At 38.5% G+C, this 15874-nt stretch overlaps 1 protein-coding gene across 3 annotated transcripts in view; it reads left to right on the forward strand.

The window, feature by feature from the left end:
• The window catches only part of BRCA2 (BRCA2 DNA repair associated), a 99748-nt gene that overhangs the window by 8778 nt on the left and 75096 nt on the right, over positions 1–15874 (forward strand). For all 3 annotated transcript variants that reach the window (XM_038405551.2, XM_038405561.2, XM_043504386.1), the window contains exons 3-9: positions 857–1108; positions 4015–4126; positions 5040–5092; positions 5195–5235; positions 7682–7793; positions 9610–9665; positions 10049–10163. In XM_038405551.2, coding sequence (XP_038261479.1) covers positions 857–1108; positions 4015–4126; positions 5040–5092; positions 5195–5235; positions 7682–7793; positions 9610–9665; positions 10049–10163 — 741 coding nt within the window. The remainder of the gene's footprint in view (positions 1–856; positions 1109–4014; positions 4127–5039; positions 5093–5194; positions 5236–7681; positions 7794–9609; positions 9666–10048; positions 10164–15874) is intronic.

The following is a 15874-nucleotide window of genomic DNA, read 5'->3' on the forward strand; positions in this document are numbered from 1 at the left end:
ATATTTGTCAAGCATTATGCCCTGGATTTAGCTAGTAGATCAGTTGGCAAGTTTGGAAGAGCAGTACTCCTATCTCTGTTTGGCTGATGCAGCTTTGATACTCCTACTATCTAGAAATGACACTGTTTGCCATTCACCTATATTGGGATCCACACTGATGTACGCAAATAACAGTTGCTTTGCCCTACAGTAACTGTGGCTCTTCAAGGTGTTGTCAATGTGGATGCCACAACCTGCTCTCCTTCCTGTTTTCAGAGTCTAACATGGGCTCTGACTTGTGAGGGAGCTAAGGGAAGGTTGTGACTCCTCTGCTCTTCATGCCCGCATAGGGCAGCACAAGGAGCACAGCATAGGTGTGCTGCCCTGGCTGATACTGATGTCCCCGCCACCCCCAAAGAAAAAAAAAAATCTAAGCTCATGTGCACCACAGTGGGATCCACACAGACTACAACATCTTGAAGAGCCACAGTTACTGAAGGGTAACTGTTCTTTTGGTAAAAAGCCACAGTAGTAGTTTAGTCAACATTCTTTGATTTTTGACAAAACTGATGTTGAGTCAACATTCTTTGACAAAACATCAGTTTTGTCAACATCAAAACTGGAAGGAGTACTACAATATAAAAATGTATGGTTAGAGGAGTGTTGTTGGGTTTTATAACAGGCTGGTTTAAATGTCCAGTATATCTCAGCTATTGTATAATGTCCTTCATGGAGCATTAACCCTATTTGAATTCAGACAATTTAACATAAAGTTAGGGTTTCTCAAATATATATATATATATATATATAATATATATAATATATAAAAGGCTAGGTTTAATTACATATAAAAATAATGTGATATTTTTCTTTATAGACTTAGGGCCGATAAGTCTCAACTGGTTTGAGGAACTCAGCACAGAAGCTCCACCCTATGAATCTGAAACATCAGAGAAACTTGAATACAGAGCTGGCTGGCTTGATCAAAGTGCTACTAAAACTCCAAGGGGGAAACCCTCTACATATAGCCAGTTGGCATCAACTCCAATGATTTTCAAAGAACAGAGTGCAACCTTGCCACTTTTGTCTTCTCCAATAAAAGAACTGGGTCAGAAGAAAATAGAAGCAGGTGAGTACCTGGGTTTTTTTTTTTTTTTGAAGTAAAAGTGTTGTTATAGCTTCCCACAGCCCCCTAAAAGAGGGATTTTATATTTCATTATTATAGCTTCCCATCATTATTGCAGTAGATAATGCTATCACAGACATTAAATACAAAAAAGACATATAGTATTAGGCCCTCTAATTCACACTGTATAAGTGCAGAATTGTTCATTACAATGAATTCACTCTTGCAGTGAGCTCTGTCTGGCTCCATGCACACACACAGCTCACCGCAGGATTGGGTGTGATATCTTTTCCAGTGTTTTAACCACTCTTTAGATCAGCAGAACGGAAGCTTGGAGTTGCTAGGTGCCAAATCTAGGGAGAGCCCAGGAATGAATTTTGCTTACCCTATTTTTTAAAAAGTAAAACTAGTCTGTATTTAATGTATAAACATTCTAAAAAGTTTAGTTTACTGGTTTGGGTTAAATAGAAAATGGCTATTGCCAATTTGAGGTCCAGTGCAGTCCTAGGGGCACTCATTGACATTTCTAATCAAGACATGTAAGTTGTAAGGCATATAGATGTAAGTTTATTGTTAAATTAATAAAATTGTAAGCTATGGAGTGTAGCCATATTGGTGAATAAAATCTTCAATATGAAAATAGAGAGTTCTCTCTCTTTTCAGGTAGCATTTCATTGTCTTCCTCAAAATATATGCCAATTTTCAATCTAGTTTTGACATATCTAGAAGTTCTAGTATCTATGCCTCTTGGATCAGAATTAGATGAACTATAAAAATGTTTTCTGCACAGCTATTTCTGATGCATCCATTGCTACTATATCTGATTTGTACATTTACTGTAAATTTGTGTCCTTCCTTTCAAATATTGGCTTCTGCTGAAGCTGGATCTCTTGACATATATCAGAGGCTTATCTATATTCTACAGTAAAGCCTTTAAAGATATTCAGCAAGTCAGAATAGCATTGCACAAGATGACAGGTTTCAGAGTAGCAGCCGTGTTAGTCTGTATTCGCAAAAAGAAAAGGAGTACTTGTGGCACCTTAGAGACTAACAAATTTATTTGAGCATAAGCTTTCGTGAGCTACAGCTCACTTCATCGGATGCATTTGGTGGAAAATACAGAGGGGAGATTTATATACACACACAGAGAACATGAAACAATGAGTTTTATCATACACACTGTAAGGAGAGTGATCACTTAAGATGAGCCATCACCAGCAGCAGGAGGGGAGGGAGGAAAACCTTTCACGGTGACAAGCAAGGTAGGCTATTTCCAACAGTTAACAAGAACATCTGAGGAACAGTGGGGGATGGGGTGGGAGGGGAGAAATAACATGGGGAAATAGTTTTACTTTGTGTAATGACTCATCCATTCCCAGTCTCTATTCAAGCCTAAGTTAATTGTATCCAGTTTGCAAATTAATTCCAATTCAGCAGTCTCTCGTTGGAGTCTGTTTTTGAAGCTTTTTTGTTGAAGTATAGCCACTCTTAGGTCTGTGATCGAGTGACCAGAGAGATTGAAGTGTTCTCCAACTGGTTTTTGAATGTTATAATTCTTGACGTCTGATTTGTGTCCATTTATTCTTTTACGTAGAGACTGTCCAGTTTGACCAATGTACATGGCAGAGGGGCATTGCTGGCACATGATGGCATATATCACATTGGTAGATGCGCAGGTGAACGAGCCTCTGATAGTGTGGCTGATGTGATTAGGCCCTATGATGGTGTCCCCTGAATAGATATGTGGACACAGTTGGCAATGGGCTTTGTTGCAAGGATAGGTTCCTGGGTTATTGGTTCTGGTGTGTGGTTGCTGGTGAGTATTTGCTTCAGATTGGGGGGCTGTCTGTAAGCAAGGACTGGCCTGTCTCCCAAGATCTGTGAGAGTGATGGGTCGTCCTTCAGGATAGGTTGTAGATCATTGGTGATGCGTTGGAGAGGTTTTAGTTGGGGGCTGAAGGTGATGGCTAGTGGCGTTCTGTTATTTTTTTTGTTGGGCCTGTCCTGTAGTAGGTGACTTCTGGGTAGTCTTCTGGCTCTGTAAATCAGGGCAGTTTATGGCCCTCCCATTTTAAAAGGGTTATTTGAGTTGTTGTGTATTTCAGTGCTTTACAATACATTTGTGTAATGGTTTGAGGATATACCTTAGTATCATATGGCCAGATTGTGAACCCCTTACTTACACCAGTGAGCAGTTACTTATATAAATAGTCGCATCAGAGTCAATGGGACAACTTGTATGTGTAACTGCTCACCACCCAAGAGGTTCACAGTTTAGCCCATAGGGTTCCAATGGCCAAGGTGGAAATGCTCTTCTTCATTTACTAATTCTTGACTCTCAACTGTTCATGAGACACTTGTAATACAAATCAGTACTGTCTGGCACTGTACATAAAACCAAAAATATTTCTTCTTTATGCTAGCTCATTCAATCCGAGAAATTTATTTTTTGTGCTAGACCTGGGAGAATGCTAGTACAATATCTGTGAAGGAGCTTTATGGCCTCTTGCAAAAATCATTTCTCTTGTAGTAACAGGAAATTCAGTGACACTGCACATTGACTCCTTTGCCTAGCTGACATAATCTATAGTGAAGATAAATACAGAATAAATTTATTAAATATTTTTTAAAAAAGAATGAGGCTTATTAAATGAACTTAACTGAAGTTCTGTGCATGTATTTGAAATATTCTTGGTGTTGTCATTTTGACTAGAATTTGTGAAGTATTCCAACTTGATCAAAAGGCTCATTATTAGAAAAGTAAGTAACATTGAACAATGTTTCTTTTTAAAAACTAAGGCTTAGTTACGTACATTTTAAAAGGTAAGTTTATTTTTAAATTTCAGAATCAAAATGGTTATATATGCAAGACCTGGTTAACTATCTACTATTTATACTATACATTGCAGGCAAAGTCAGTTTGGTTAACAAAGAACATAGAATAAGTCCACATGTTATGAAGACAAAATTGGATCAAACAAATGAAATATTTTCACCTCTCAATAACTCGCTCAGTGTAAGGTATGTTATGGATGTTAACACTTTTTAAAATGAAATGTTGAAAAGTATTTGACTTAATATATTTTATAGGAGGGTTATATTTAAATTCAAATGATATTATAAAAACTTTTAGCTAGCACATGGATGGAAACATTAGAGTTTCAGAACAGTGGATAATCTTACATATTTTATACACAAGCACTAAAGAATATACACATAGCTGAGTGATTTGCAAATGGATTATCAGCTATATTTGGAATTTCCCCCTATTTTAGGTTTGTTGGACTCTTAAGAAAATTTATTTATTAAAATACTCTGTTTCCTTTTTATTTTTAAACTGTAGCATAATGTGCATAGGGTGCTTTAGTTCACATCTCAACTTCACAAATTCTTAGCATTTGATACAGTGACCATAAAATACTAACTGCAACATATTAACACAACGCACTATTCATAAAATTTGTTTAGTAAAGGAACTAGTTTATGACAAATGGTGCAAGTCCCTGCAACATTTCAAATTCTAGAATTTTTTTATTTATTTATTCAGATAAATCGGGCCAAAGTATCTGAAACTGTAGAACACTTCCATAATGAAGTATGTTCATTTAAAATGACAATTGGATTACAAGCTTGTATGCCAGATTTTAATACAGTTCAATCAAAGCATTTATTAAACAGTTGGTAGAAACCCATGAAAACTGGTACTGATCATGGAATAGCTTCATTGTTCCTTATTTTAATTATCACATGCAAAGTCACTGGATCTTAAATATTTCATGAGTTCTGTTTTGATGGCCCATATAGCTAAAGTAAAACTGCAAATATTTTTGTGTGTGTGAAGGCAATATAATAGAGTGTACAATAATGTCTGTTAGGAAAGCTTACCATTTAAGTTTGATAAGTAACAGTTTTTTTCTCTTATTTTGTTATTTAGTCCAGCTGCTTTAAGGAATATTTACAGAACACCACAAAGAAATAATACTCCTGGTGAGTATCTGTGCTCCTTCTCTTACTAACAAAAATATTTATCTCTAAAGATCATTGGATGACTTAATTAAATGTTCTTTCTAATTTCTAAATTTTTTTCAGTGGCACGTGGACGCTTGTTTTGCACACCTAAACTTTTGGAGGTAAGCATTTTATTTCCGGGTTTAGAGTTAGAGACTTTAAGGCCAGAAAGGGACCATTAGATCATCTAATCTGACCTTCTGTATGTTACAGACCATTACATTCCAGCAAGATGCCCTATGTCGATCCCAATGACTTGAGCTAGACTAAAAGAATCCAAACTGTTGTGTACCACAGGCAGAGAACAGAAGATACTGAGGTACTATCAATGCCTGAACCTCTTTCAATGGCATTGAATTAATTAGGTGAGACATGCTCAGATGAACTTAGCAGGTGATCCATGCCCCATGCTTCGGAGGAAGATGAAAAAAACCTGAGGTCCCTGCTAATCCGAAGTGGGGGGAAATTATTTCTTGACCCCAGAGCTGGCAATTGGTATGACCCTGAGCATGTGAATGAGGATATGGTGGTAGATATTACCATATCTGAGGTAGAAGCGAAACTCAAACAGCTTAATGGGACTAAATCGGGGGGCCCAGATAATCTTCATCCAAGAATATTAAAGGAATTGGCACCTGAAATTGCAAGCCCATTAGCAAGAATTTTTAATGAATCTGTAAACTCAGGAGTAGTACCGAATGATTGGAGAATTGCTAATATAGTTCCTATTTTTAAGAAAGGAAAAAAAAAGTGATCTGGGTAACTACAAGCCAGTTAGTTTGACATCTGTGTATGCAAGGTCCTGGAAAAAATTTTGAAGGAGAAATTAATTAAGGGCATTGAAGTCAATGGTAAATGGGACAAAATACAACATGGTTTTACAAAAGGTAGATCGTGCCAAACCAAACTAATCTCCTTTTTTGAAAAAGTAACAGATTTTTTAGATAAAGGAAATGCGGTGGATCTAATTTACCTAGATTTCAGTAAGGCATTTGATACAGTGCCACATGGGGAATTATTAGTTAAATTGGAGAAGATGGGGATCAATATGAACATCAAAAGGTGGATAAGGAATTGGTTAAAGGGGAGACTGCAACGGGTCCTACTGAAAGGCGAACTGTCAGGTTGGAGGGAGGTTACCAGTGGAGTTCCTCAGGGATTGGTTTTGGGACCAATCTTATTTAATCTTTTTATTACTGATGTTGGCACAAAAAGTGGGAGTGTGCTAATAAAGTTTGCAGATGATACAAAGCTGGGAGGTATTGCCAATTCAGAGAAGGATCGGGATATTATACAGGAGGATCTGGATGACCTTGTAAACTGGAGTAATAATAATAGGATGAAATTTAATAGTGAGAAGTGTAAGGTTATGCATTTAGGGATTAATAAGAAGAATTTTAGTTATAAGCTGGGGACGCATCAATTAGAAGTAACAGAAGAGGAGATGGACCTTGGAGTATTGGTTGATCATAGGATGACTTTGAGCTGCCAATGTGATATGGCTGTGAAAAAAGCTAATGCGGTTTTGGGATGCATCAGGAGAGGCATTTCCAGTAGGGATAAGGAGGTTTTAGTCCCATTATACAAGGCACTAGTGAGACCTCACCTGGAATACTGTGTGCAGTTCTGGTCTCCCATGTTTAAAAAGGATGAATTCAAACTGGAGCAGGTACAGAAAAGAGCTACTAGGATGATTTGAGGAATGGAAAACTTGTCTTATGAAAGGAGACTTAAAGATCTTGGCTTGTTTAGCCTAACTAAAAGAAGGTTGAGGGGAGATGTGATTGCTCTCTATAAATATATCAGAGGGATAAATACAGGAGAGGGAGAGGTATTATTTAAGCTCAGCACCAATGTGGACATAAGAACAAATGGGTATAAACTGGCCACCAGGAAGTTTAGACTGGAAATTAGACAAAGGTTTCTAACCATCAGAGGAGTGAAGTTTTGGAATAGCCTTCTAAAGGAAGCAGTGGGGGCAAAAGATCTATCTTGTTTTAAGATTCTACTCGATAAGTTTATGGAGGAGATGGTATGATGGGATAATGTGATTTGGTAAGTAATTGATCTTTAAATATTCAGGGTAAATAGGACTAATCCCCTGAGATGGGATATTAGATGGACGGGTTCTGAGTTACCCAGGAAAGAATTTTCTGTAGTATCTGGCTGGTGAATCTTGCCCATATGCTCAGGGTTTAGCTGATCGCCATATTTGGGGTCGGGAAGGAATTTTCCTCCAGGGCAGATTGGAGAGGCCCTGGAGGTTTTTCGCCTTCCTCTGTAGCATGGGGCACGGGTCACTTGAGGGAGGCTTCTCTGCACCTTGAAGTCTTTAAACCACGATTTGAGGACTTCAATAGCTCAGACATAGGTGAGGTTTTTCGTAGGAGTGGGTGGGTGGGTGAGATTCTGTGGCCTGCGCTGTGCAAGAGGTCGGACTAGATGATCAGAATGGTCCCTTCTGACCTTAGTATCTATGAATCTATGTGAGCAAGACACACCAGCCAGGCATCTAAACAAGAGCGTTGTTTTAAAATATACTTTAAAAATGATTTGATGTATTTCTAGGTTAAGACACCAAAATGTATTTCTGAAGGCCTGGGAGCAGAAGTGGATCCAGATATGTCTTGGTCAAGTTCTTTAGCCACACCCCCTACGCTTAGTGCAACAGTGATAATAGGTAACACTAAAAATGTGTGGTATTTCAAGGTTAACATAGTTGGCTTAAATGTTTTTATAATCCCAGGAACACGTGACGGAAGAGTAAACTGGATGTTTATATGGTATTTATATGACAACTTTGTCTTTACTGTAAAGTGGTGTCCATAATTGAGCAGTAGCAGTTGGTTTTTAACAACGTCATCCTGAAAGGAAAACATGAACCTGAACTGTGTTGTTGCTCTTTGAAAGGCTAGTTCCTTTATATCAGGGCTCAGGGCATATAATAATAGCATAGCAACATTTATAGGAACAAAGATTAACATGTTACATTGATTGCCTGCATCTATACTACCTCAAGCTGTGATTTTTATAAGGTCAAGCTAAACTATGTCAGGTTGGGTCGACACTTGGATGTAATATTTCTAAGAGAAATAAGATTCAGCAGTAAATGGTATTGGTGATTCAGTAGGTTTAATTTGCCCCATAAATTCAGTATTGAAAAAATGTGCTCGCAGTGGGTTGATGGGCTGCTGGGGGCACAGTCTTTCAGATTAAATACAAAACCAAACAGCTGGAATGTTTGATCTCAGATGTGTTTATATGGATATATATATATATATATATATATATATATATATATATATATATATATATATATATATGGATATATGGATATATATATATGGATGAATTAATATACTTAGTTTGTATAATCAGTTTATAAAATACTCTGACATATCTGGATGAAGCACACTATATAGCTATAAAATGATCATTAGTCCATCATCCCATACGTACAGCAAAAGTGCTTGTCCAGTGTTGCCTAACATCTTAATTATTATAGTATTTATGATGCTGTACAAATATTAGTAAATACTTTTTTTTCCCTAATAGTCAATTATTTGAATAAAGTTCAGTTTAGAATTATTGACAAGTCCAGTAAGTGGTGATGGAATTAAAATACTGACATTCTGAATTTGTTTTAAGGAAGCAGTACATATAAGACTGTATGATAGAACATGCTGTAGATAGCTTATATTCAATTTTTTTATCTGATGTCCCATTTTTAAAACATAAAATCAGCCTCTGTAGTTGTGATTTGATCTACTGCAATCTTTAGTTTTATTTTTTTTACACCTCACTGATGGCATTGTGCCACCCATTTTTCTTTTCCATCCCTCATTCATTTACTTCCAACAGAAGTCCTCCTTGTTTGGAGATGGGTAAGAATGACTTCTTTTTTTCTAAAATGCAAAATTCAAGTCTTCTCAAAGTATGATATTTAAACACTAATAAATTTTCTTCTATATTTGTGTATTTTTAACAAGATGAGGGTAAATTGGAGTAGAATTATAGGAAAGATTTTTGTTTATGTAAGTGGAAGACTAATAAATAGATCATTACTTTTCCTGTTACAGCTTTTCCAGTTCTTCATTGGTGTGCAATATCGGAAACAATCACGCTAAATTGTGGCAGCTCTTGTGATGTGGGTAGATGTCAACTCTGGAATTAGGTTGAGACCATCCCATTCATTTCATTTGTGTCTGTTTCTAGAGGTGAAAGATTAGCATGTTATCCAGATGGTCTTTCAACTTTTTCATAATTGTTTTGAAAATATGTTTACAGCTGATTTTCATAGAGCCATTCCGAATCCACATGTACTGGTCAATTAAAGAATGATGCGTAAAGTGTTTAATGGCTTGGTTTCTACTACAGAAGTAACAATGCAAAAGGAAAACAGGTTTATCAAGCAATAGTTTCTTGCTAGACATAAAAACAAATAGTTACTGCAATCCACATAAGTACAAGTGAATTGAATTATTTTTTAATTTCAGCGAGAGGAAATGATTCCATATCTGGAGCAAAGCAACATGATGAGAGAATTGCTATGGTGAGTAAATTTAAGCAGAAAATATTCTACTCTGTTTTTTTTTTAAATTTATAGTTATGTATTTATTTATTATTTAATATTCCTTGAGCCAAAAAAATGAAATATTTAATTTCCTTTTCTCTTCACTCTGGTATCTCCAGTATAGTTTACAACAAGTTACATTTTAAAACTTAGTGTTTGCAAAATTGAGTATGTAAAACCAAGCTATAATTTCATTTAATGTGTTTAGTATTTTCTGTGTTTTGAACTGATGCAAACTCCACTTGTTACTATACATAAACTATATACACATTAGAAGTAGTAAAACTTGTAAAAATCATAAGTATTTGTAAATCGTAGTGAGCATTTAATATTATATAATTATTTGATTCTTGGGTTTACAGGTCTTGCACAACTTTTTCTCCAGTCAGGGTAAAAGGCTTGAGAAGAATGATATAAATGTACTATCCATACCAGAGACAGTAAACTTAAATACAGAAATTGATGTCAAAGACCATGGTAAGCACTGATACTTTTAATATTGTTAGTTCTTCATTGGGTTTACTGTTTCTTAGCTTCAAATATTAAGCTATCTTCATTAAAAGAAATATATGCCATTTTCAAAAGTGACTTAAGTACTTAGGAGCCTCTCTGAAAGTCAATAGGACTTAAACTCCTAAGTCATTTGGAAATGTCTACACTACACCTGGGAGTCAGCCTCCCAGGCCAGGAAGACAGACTCATGCTAGCAGAGCTCAGGCTAACAGCTCAGGCTGCTAATATAACTATGTTAATGTTTTGGTTTGGGTTGCATCTTGGGCTCACGAGCACCCAACCATCTGAGGCATTCTTCAAGTGATGGTCGCTGTTATTAGTTACGCATGTGCACCAGGCACCCAGAGTCGGAAAATTTTGAAAGTAGTGTCTTTTGGCCCTGGCTCGCCTCATGCTTCTGACAGAGGCCATAAAGGCCAGGGTGGACTGACTGCCTCTTCAGTTCTTTCTAACTGCCTCATGGTCTGGGTTGGAACTTCAGTGTCCTAATCTCTGACCTTGTTCTAAAAAATAATTGTAAATAGTTCTATTAATTCTTAAATAACTTGTAGATTAGTAGTTTAGTTTTAGAATAGTTTATAAAGGCCTGAGGGAATAGTCCGATGCATAGGCACTGACTCCATGGGTGCTCCAGGGCTGGAGCATCCACGGGGAAAAAAAATAGTGAGTGCTCAGCCCCCTCGATCAGCTCCTCCCCCAGCTCCTTGCCTGCTGGTGGGCCCCAGCAATCAGTTCCCCCTCCCGCCTGCTGGTGATCAGCTGTTCAGGAGGCATGATCAGGCATGCCGGAGGCGGTGGGAGAGAGGGGGGGACTGAGGGTGGCATGTACTTGGGGGAGGGGGTGGAGTAGGGGTGGGAAGAGACAGGAAGGGGTGTAGTAGTGGTGGGACCTGGGACAGGGTGGGCGTTTACCACCTCCCAGCAACTCAGAAAGATGGCACATGTGGTCTGGTGTCTAAAACTCTAGCAGTCAAGATGGAAGTTATTGACTTAGAAGATTTGAGTCATCATGCTAGAAACTGGCATAGGGGAAACAAGTGAGAGAGAGACAGAGCTGCAGTGCACTGCTGGAGCAGAGAGAGAGAGACATAGAAAGAAGGGGGCAAGGCTAAACTAGAAAACAAGATAGTAGCTTAATCTGTTTACAATAAAGGGAGAATAAATTAAAACAATTTAAGAAGATAAAAAGAACTAAGCCAACCTGAATCCACAGATCTGTGCCCTAAATATGCAAATCAGAAAAAGAAGGTTAAAGGGAACTGCAGATTCCAGTCCTAGAGAGCAGCCTCTCGAAGAGAGAATCCAGCAACAGAATCCACTACTATTAGGCTGCAAAATATATTAATATTACTCTTTAAGCTTAGAGATGTTGATCTGGACCCTCATTATGCTGTAAAGGTACAGGGGATGAGTGCAATGAGGGGGTTTTAATTTTTTTTTTAAAAATTGTTTTGTTGTGGCTGGGGGAGGAAGTATGGCAGCAGCCATTTTGAGAGAGGCACAACAAGCAAGGATGGAAGACAAGAAGATTTAGATGTCTGGGAAAGGAAGGAAATCCTGCAATACAAAGATCTGTTCCACCCCTTCTCCCAAATGAAGACATGGCTGTGGAAGAGAGTAACTGCCTCTCCAGCAAACACACTATGGATATAAAAAGAAAAGGAGTACTTGTGGCACCTTAGAGACTAACAAATTTATTAGAGCATAAGCTTTCGTGAGCTACAGCTCACTTCATCGGATGCATTTGGTGGAAAAAACAGAGGAGAGATTTATATACACACACACAGAGAACATGAAACAATGGGTTTATCATACACACTGTAAGGAGAGTGATCACTTAAGATAAGCCATCACCAGCAGCAGGGGGGGGAAAGGAGGAAAACCTTTCATGGGGACAAGCAGGTAGGCTAATTCCAGCAGTTAACAAGAATATCAGAGGAACAGTGGGGGGGTGGGGGTGGGAGGGAGAAATACCATGGGGAAATAGTTTTACTTTGTGTAATGATTCATCCATTCCCAGTCTCTATTCAAGCCTAAGTTAATTGTATCCAGTTTGCAAATTAATTCCAATTCATCAGTCTCTCGTTGAAGTCTGTTTTTGAAGCTTTTTTGTTGAAGTATAGCCACTCTTAGGTCTGTGATCGAGTGACCAGAGAGATTGAAGTGTTCTCCAACTGGTTTTTGAATGTTATAATTCTTGACGTCTGATTTGTGTCCATTCATTCTTTTACGTAGAGACTGTCCAGTTTGGCCAATGTACATGGCAGAGGGGCATTGCTGGCACATGATGGCATATATCACATTGGTAGATGCGCAGGTGAACGAGCCTCTGATAGTGTGGCTGATGTGATTAGGTCCTATGATGGTATCCCCTGAATAGATATGTGGACAGAGTTGGCAACGGGCTTTGTTGCAAGGATAGGTTCCTGGGTTAGTGGTTCTGTTGTGTGGTGTGTGGTTGCTGGTGAGTATTTGCTTCAGATTGGGGGGCTGTCTGTAAGCAAGGACTGGTCTGTCTCCCAAGATCTGAGAGAGCAAGTGAGCTGTAGCTCACAAAAGCTTATGCTCTAATAAATTTGTTAGTCTCTAAGGTGCCACAAGTACTCCTTTTCTTTTTGCGAATACAGACTAACACGGCTGCTACTCTGAAACCTGTGACTATGGATATAGGTAGAGAAGCAGCAGTCATTGAGTCTGACCTGAAGGCCCTACATGTAGAAATTAAAAAGATGAATAAGGAGATGAGAGGAAAAGTCCTGGCTCACAATAGATACAAAACATTAAATTTATGAGATTAATGGGAAAATATCAGATGTGGAAACAGGATTAAATGAGCAATCGGACATCATTGCTAGCCTAGAGGAAAGAATCCAAATAATTGCAAAAGGAGAAAAAGAAATAAAAATATAGCTGGAGGACATGGAAATTAGAGAACACAAGAATAACATAGGGATTAAAGGGGTTCAAGAGGAGACTGAAGGGACAAATCTGCTGGCCGTGTTGGATGATATTTTCCATTACACATTAAAATGTGGCAATAAAGATTGCATTCATAATGACAAGCTCACAGATCCCTTTTCCCCATGCCCTCAGCAGGCTCCAGACCAAGAGAAATGATTATGTATTTATACTTTTATCAAGACAAGGATAAAATACTGAGGGCAATGAGAGAGAGAGAGCTGAACTTCTGACAATTCTTAAGTAGCCCATACACATTTTCCCAGATCTGGCAACCTCAGCCCTTAGATAGTGAAGAGAACTATACCAGGTAACCACAGTTCTTAGAAAGAACAAAATAAGGTACAGATGGGGGTCCCCATGTAGACTGTCTTTTAAATGGAAGGACAGATATGTCTATCTCAAATCCAAAAGAAGAGAAATGGGTACTGTTGGACATGGGAATAAGTGAATCCGCTCAAGACAAATCTGAATGGGCTCAAAGTCCTAAAGTTTACCAAGAAATTACTGGGAATTAGTGAGATCAAAGAGAGTCATAACAGCTCAGAAAGATGCAACATCAGGACTAAAGGACAGACTTGAGAGCAGAAAAAGCAGTCCAAAACCAGAAGAATAAGATTAGTATCTGGGCTATGACATTACAATAAATAATGGATATGATATCCATGTGGTTATAATGATAAAGGAATATAGTTAAATGGAAGCTGAGCTGTACAGCATCCAAGATATTTTATGCTATGCGACTACCAAATACTTAATGGGCATAACACTTAATATTGTGATTTGTATTATAAACAGAGTTAATAATGAAATAGCAAGAGACCCAGATCTCCCCAACTGAAGTAAGTCTCACTTTAGAGTTCTCACAAACATTTCAAAATTTTATATTAATTGGAAAAGGAACACCTGTGGTGGAAAATGTTAAGCATAAGTGAACTCAAAGATGGTATAATTTTCTCATAGTGCCCAGTGTTATAAAGAAGTTTGATGGGATTAGATAAGTTCTTAAAAATATATATATATAAAAAACCCATCCTCCAGCAGGGAGCTGACATATCCATGGAGTAAGTAAGGAGAGCCCAGGCTCCCACAGCTAGAGGGAATCTGGGGACAGTGTGGGAATGCATAGGGAGAGATACAGGGGAAGTTGGATAAGAGAACAGAAACAGATGTTAAATGTAGTTATATGTTCTAATAGAAAAAATTATATTTTAAAAATAATAGGCCTCAGTATTTAAAAATATATGGTAAATCAGACTTATGGTACAACAATATAGGTATTAAAAGGAAACACAATATATGTGGGAGTTCTAAAATTACTGTGTGTCTGATGGGAACTCTATCTAAAATGTCGTCTTTAAAGAAGAGTCACAAATGTACTGAAGATCTGGCATCTCACTGCTTTTAGCAATGGGTAATGTATTGGGCAAGATAAGACTTCATACACTTGGGTGAGCTGATTGATTACATGACCATTAATGTTAATGGGGTGAACAGCTCACCAAAAGGAAAAGGGCATTTTGCTCACTGAACTATAAGTTATGATGAAACAATAAAAAGGAAAAGTTTAGCAAAGAGTATTGCCACCCTTCTTCTATTAAATTGCCCTGGAGAGAGACATGCTGGCTGTATCCAAGTATTTAGGTATTTATCATGTTTCTTCAAAAGTGTTTCCTGTAAATAGATAATCCTTTTTACCAGGGATTGGCAACCTTTGGCACACGGTCTGTCAGGATAAGCCCCCTGGCGGGCCTAGCCGGTTTGTTTACCCATCCAGAGGTTCAGCCGATTGCAGCTCCCACTGGCCGCAGTTTGCCGCTCCAGGCCAATGTGGGAAGAGGTGGTCTGGCCCACCGGGGGCTTACCCCGCCATGGGGCTTACCTTGGCGGGCCATGTGCCAAAGATAGCCGATCCCTGTTTTATATAGAAGACGGAGACATTTTATTTAAGGGGTCCTTGAAAGGTAAACTTCTCACTTTAGCCAATGTGTATGCTCCCAGTCGAGGGCAAGCTGCTGCTGCTGTTTTTGTTGTTTGTTCAGTTTTTTAAGCACTTAGGAAATTTTAGGGAAGGAGATATTATTCTAGGAGGGGATTTTAACAAGGTGCTTAATCCCTGCAGGAATTCACAGAGGAGAAAGCACAAGCGCAGCAGCAACTGATATGGGGACTGGTGAGTCCCACAACCAAGAACAGCAGTAAGACATGGGGGTGAGCCTATGTAAGATGGGATGGGTCCTAGAGATGACCCTGTTGTGTTTTTATCAACCTTAAAGAGAGTAGCAACGGGAGCCAGATGGGATAAAGGATCATGGACCGCCAAGTGGTACCCTACTTGTCCAGAGAAGCCCAGGCAGACTTTGTGGCCCTGAGTGAGGAGCAAGCCCGGGACTATGGTAGAGTAAAGGTGGCCATCCTGGACAGGGTTGGCCTTTCGGGGGGAAAATATAGACAGAAATATTGGACTGCTAGATGGATTAGAGGTGTGTGACCCCAAGCATGTGTGCAAAAATTAACAGATTGGGCAACCTGTTGTCTACAACCAGACACCCACGCTTGGGGGTATAATAGACATAATAATACTGGAGCAATTTCTCCAGTACTTCCCTGAAAGCACACACGTATGGGTCCAGAGGCTCTAGCCAACGACCCTGGAGGAAGCGGTAAAGCTGGCAGAGGAGTTTGTGGGTGCAGATTTTCCTCAGAAAGAATTCCAG

This window comes from Dermochelys coriacea, chromosome 1 (assembly GCF_009764565.3).
Source record: "Dermochelys coriacea isolate rDerCor1 chromosome 1, rDerCor1.pri.v4, whole genome shotgun sequence".
NCBI lineage: Eukaryota > Metazoa > Chordata > Testudines > Dermochelyidae > Dermochelys > Dermochelys coriacea.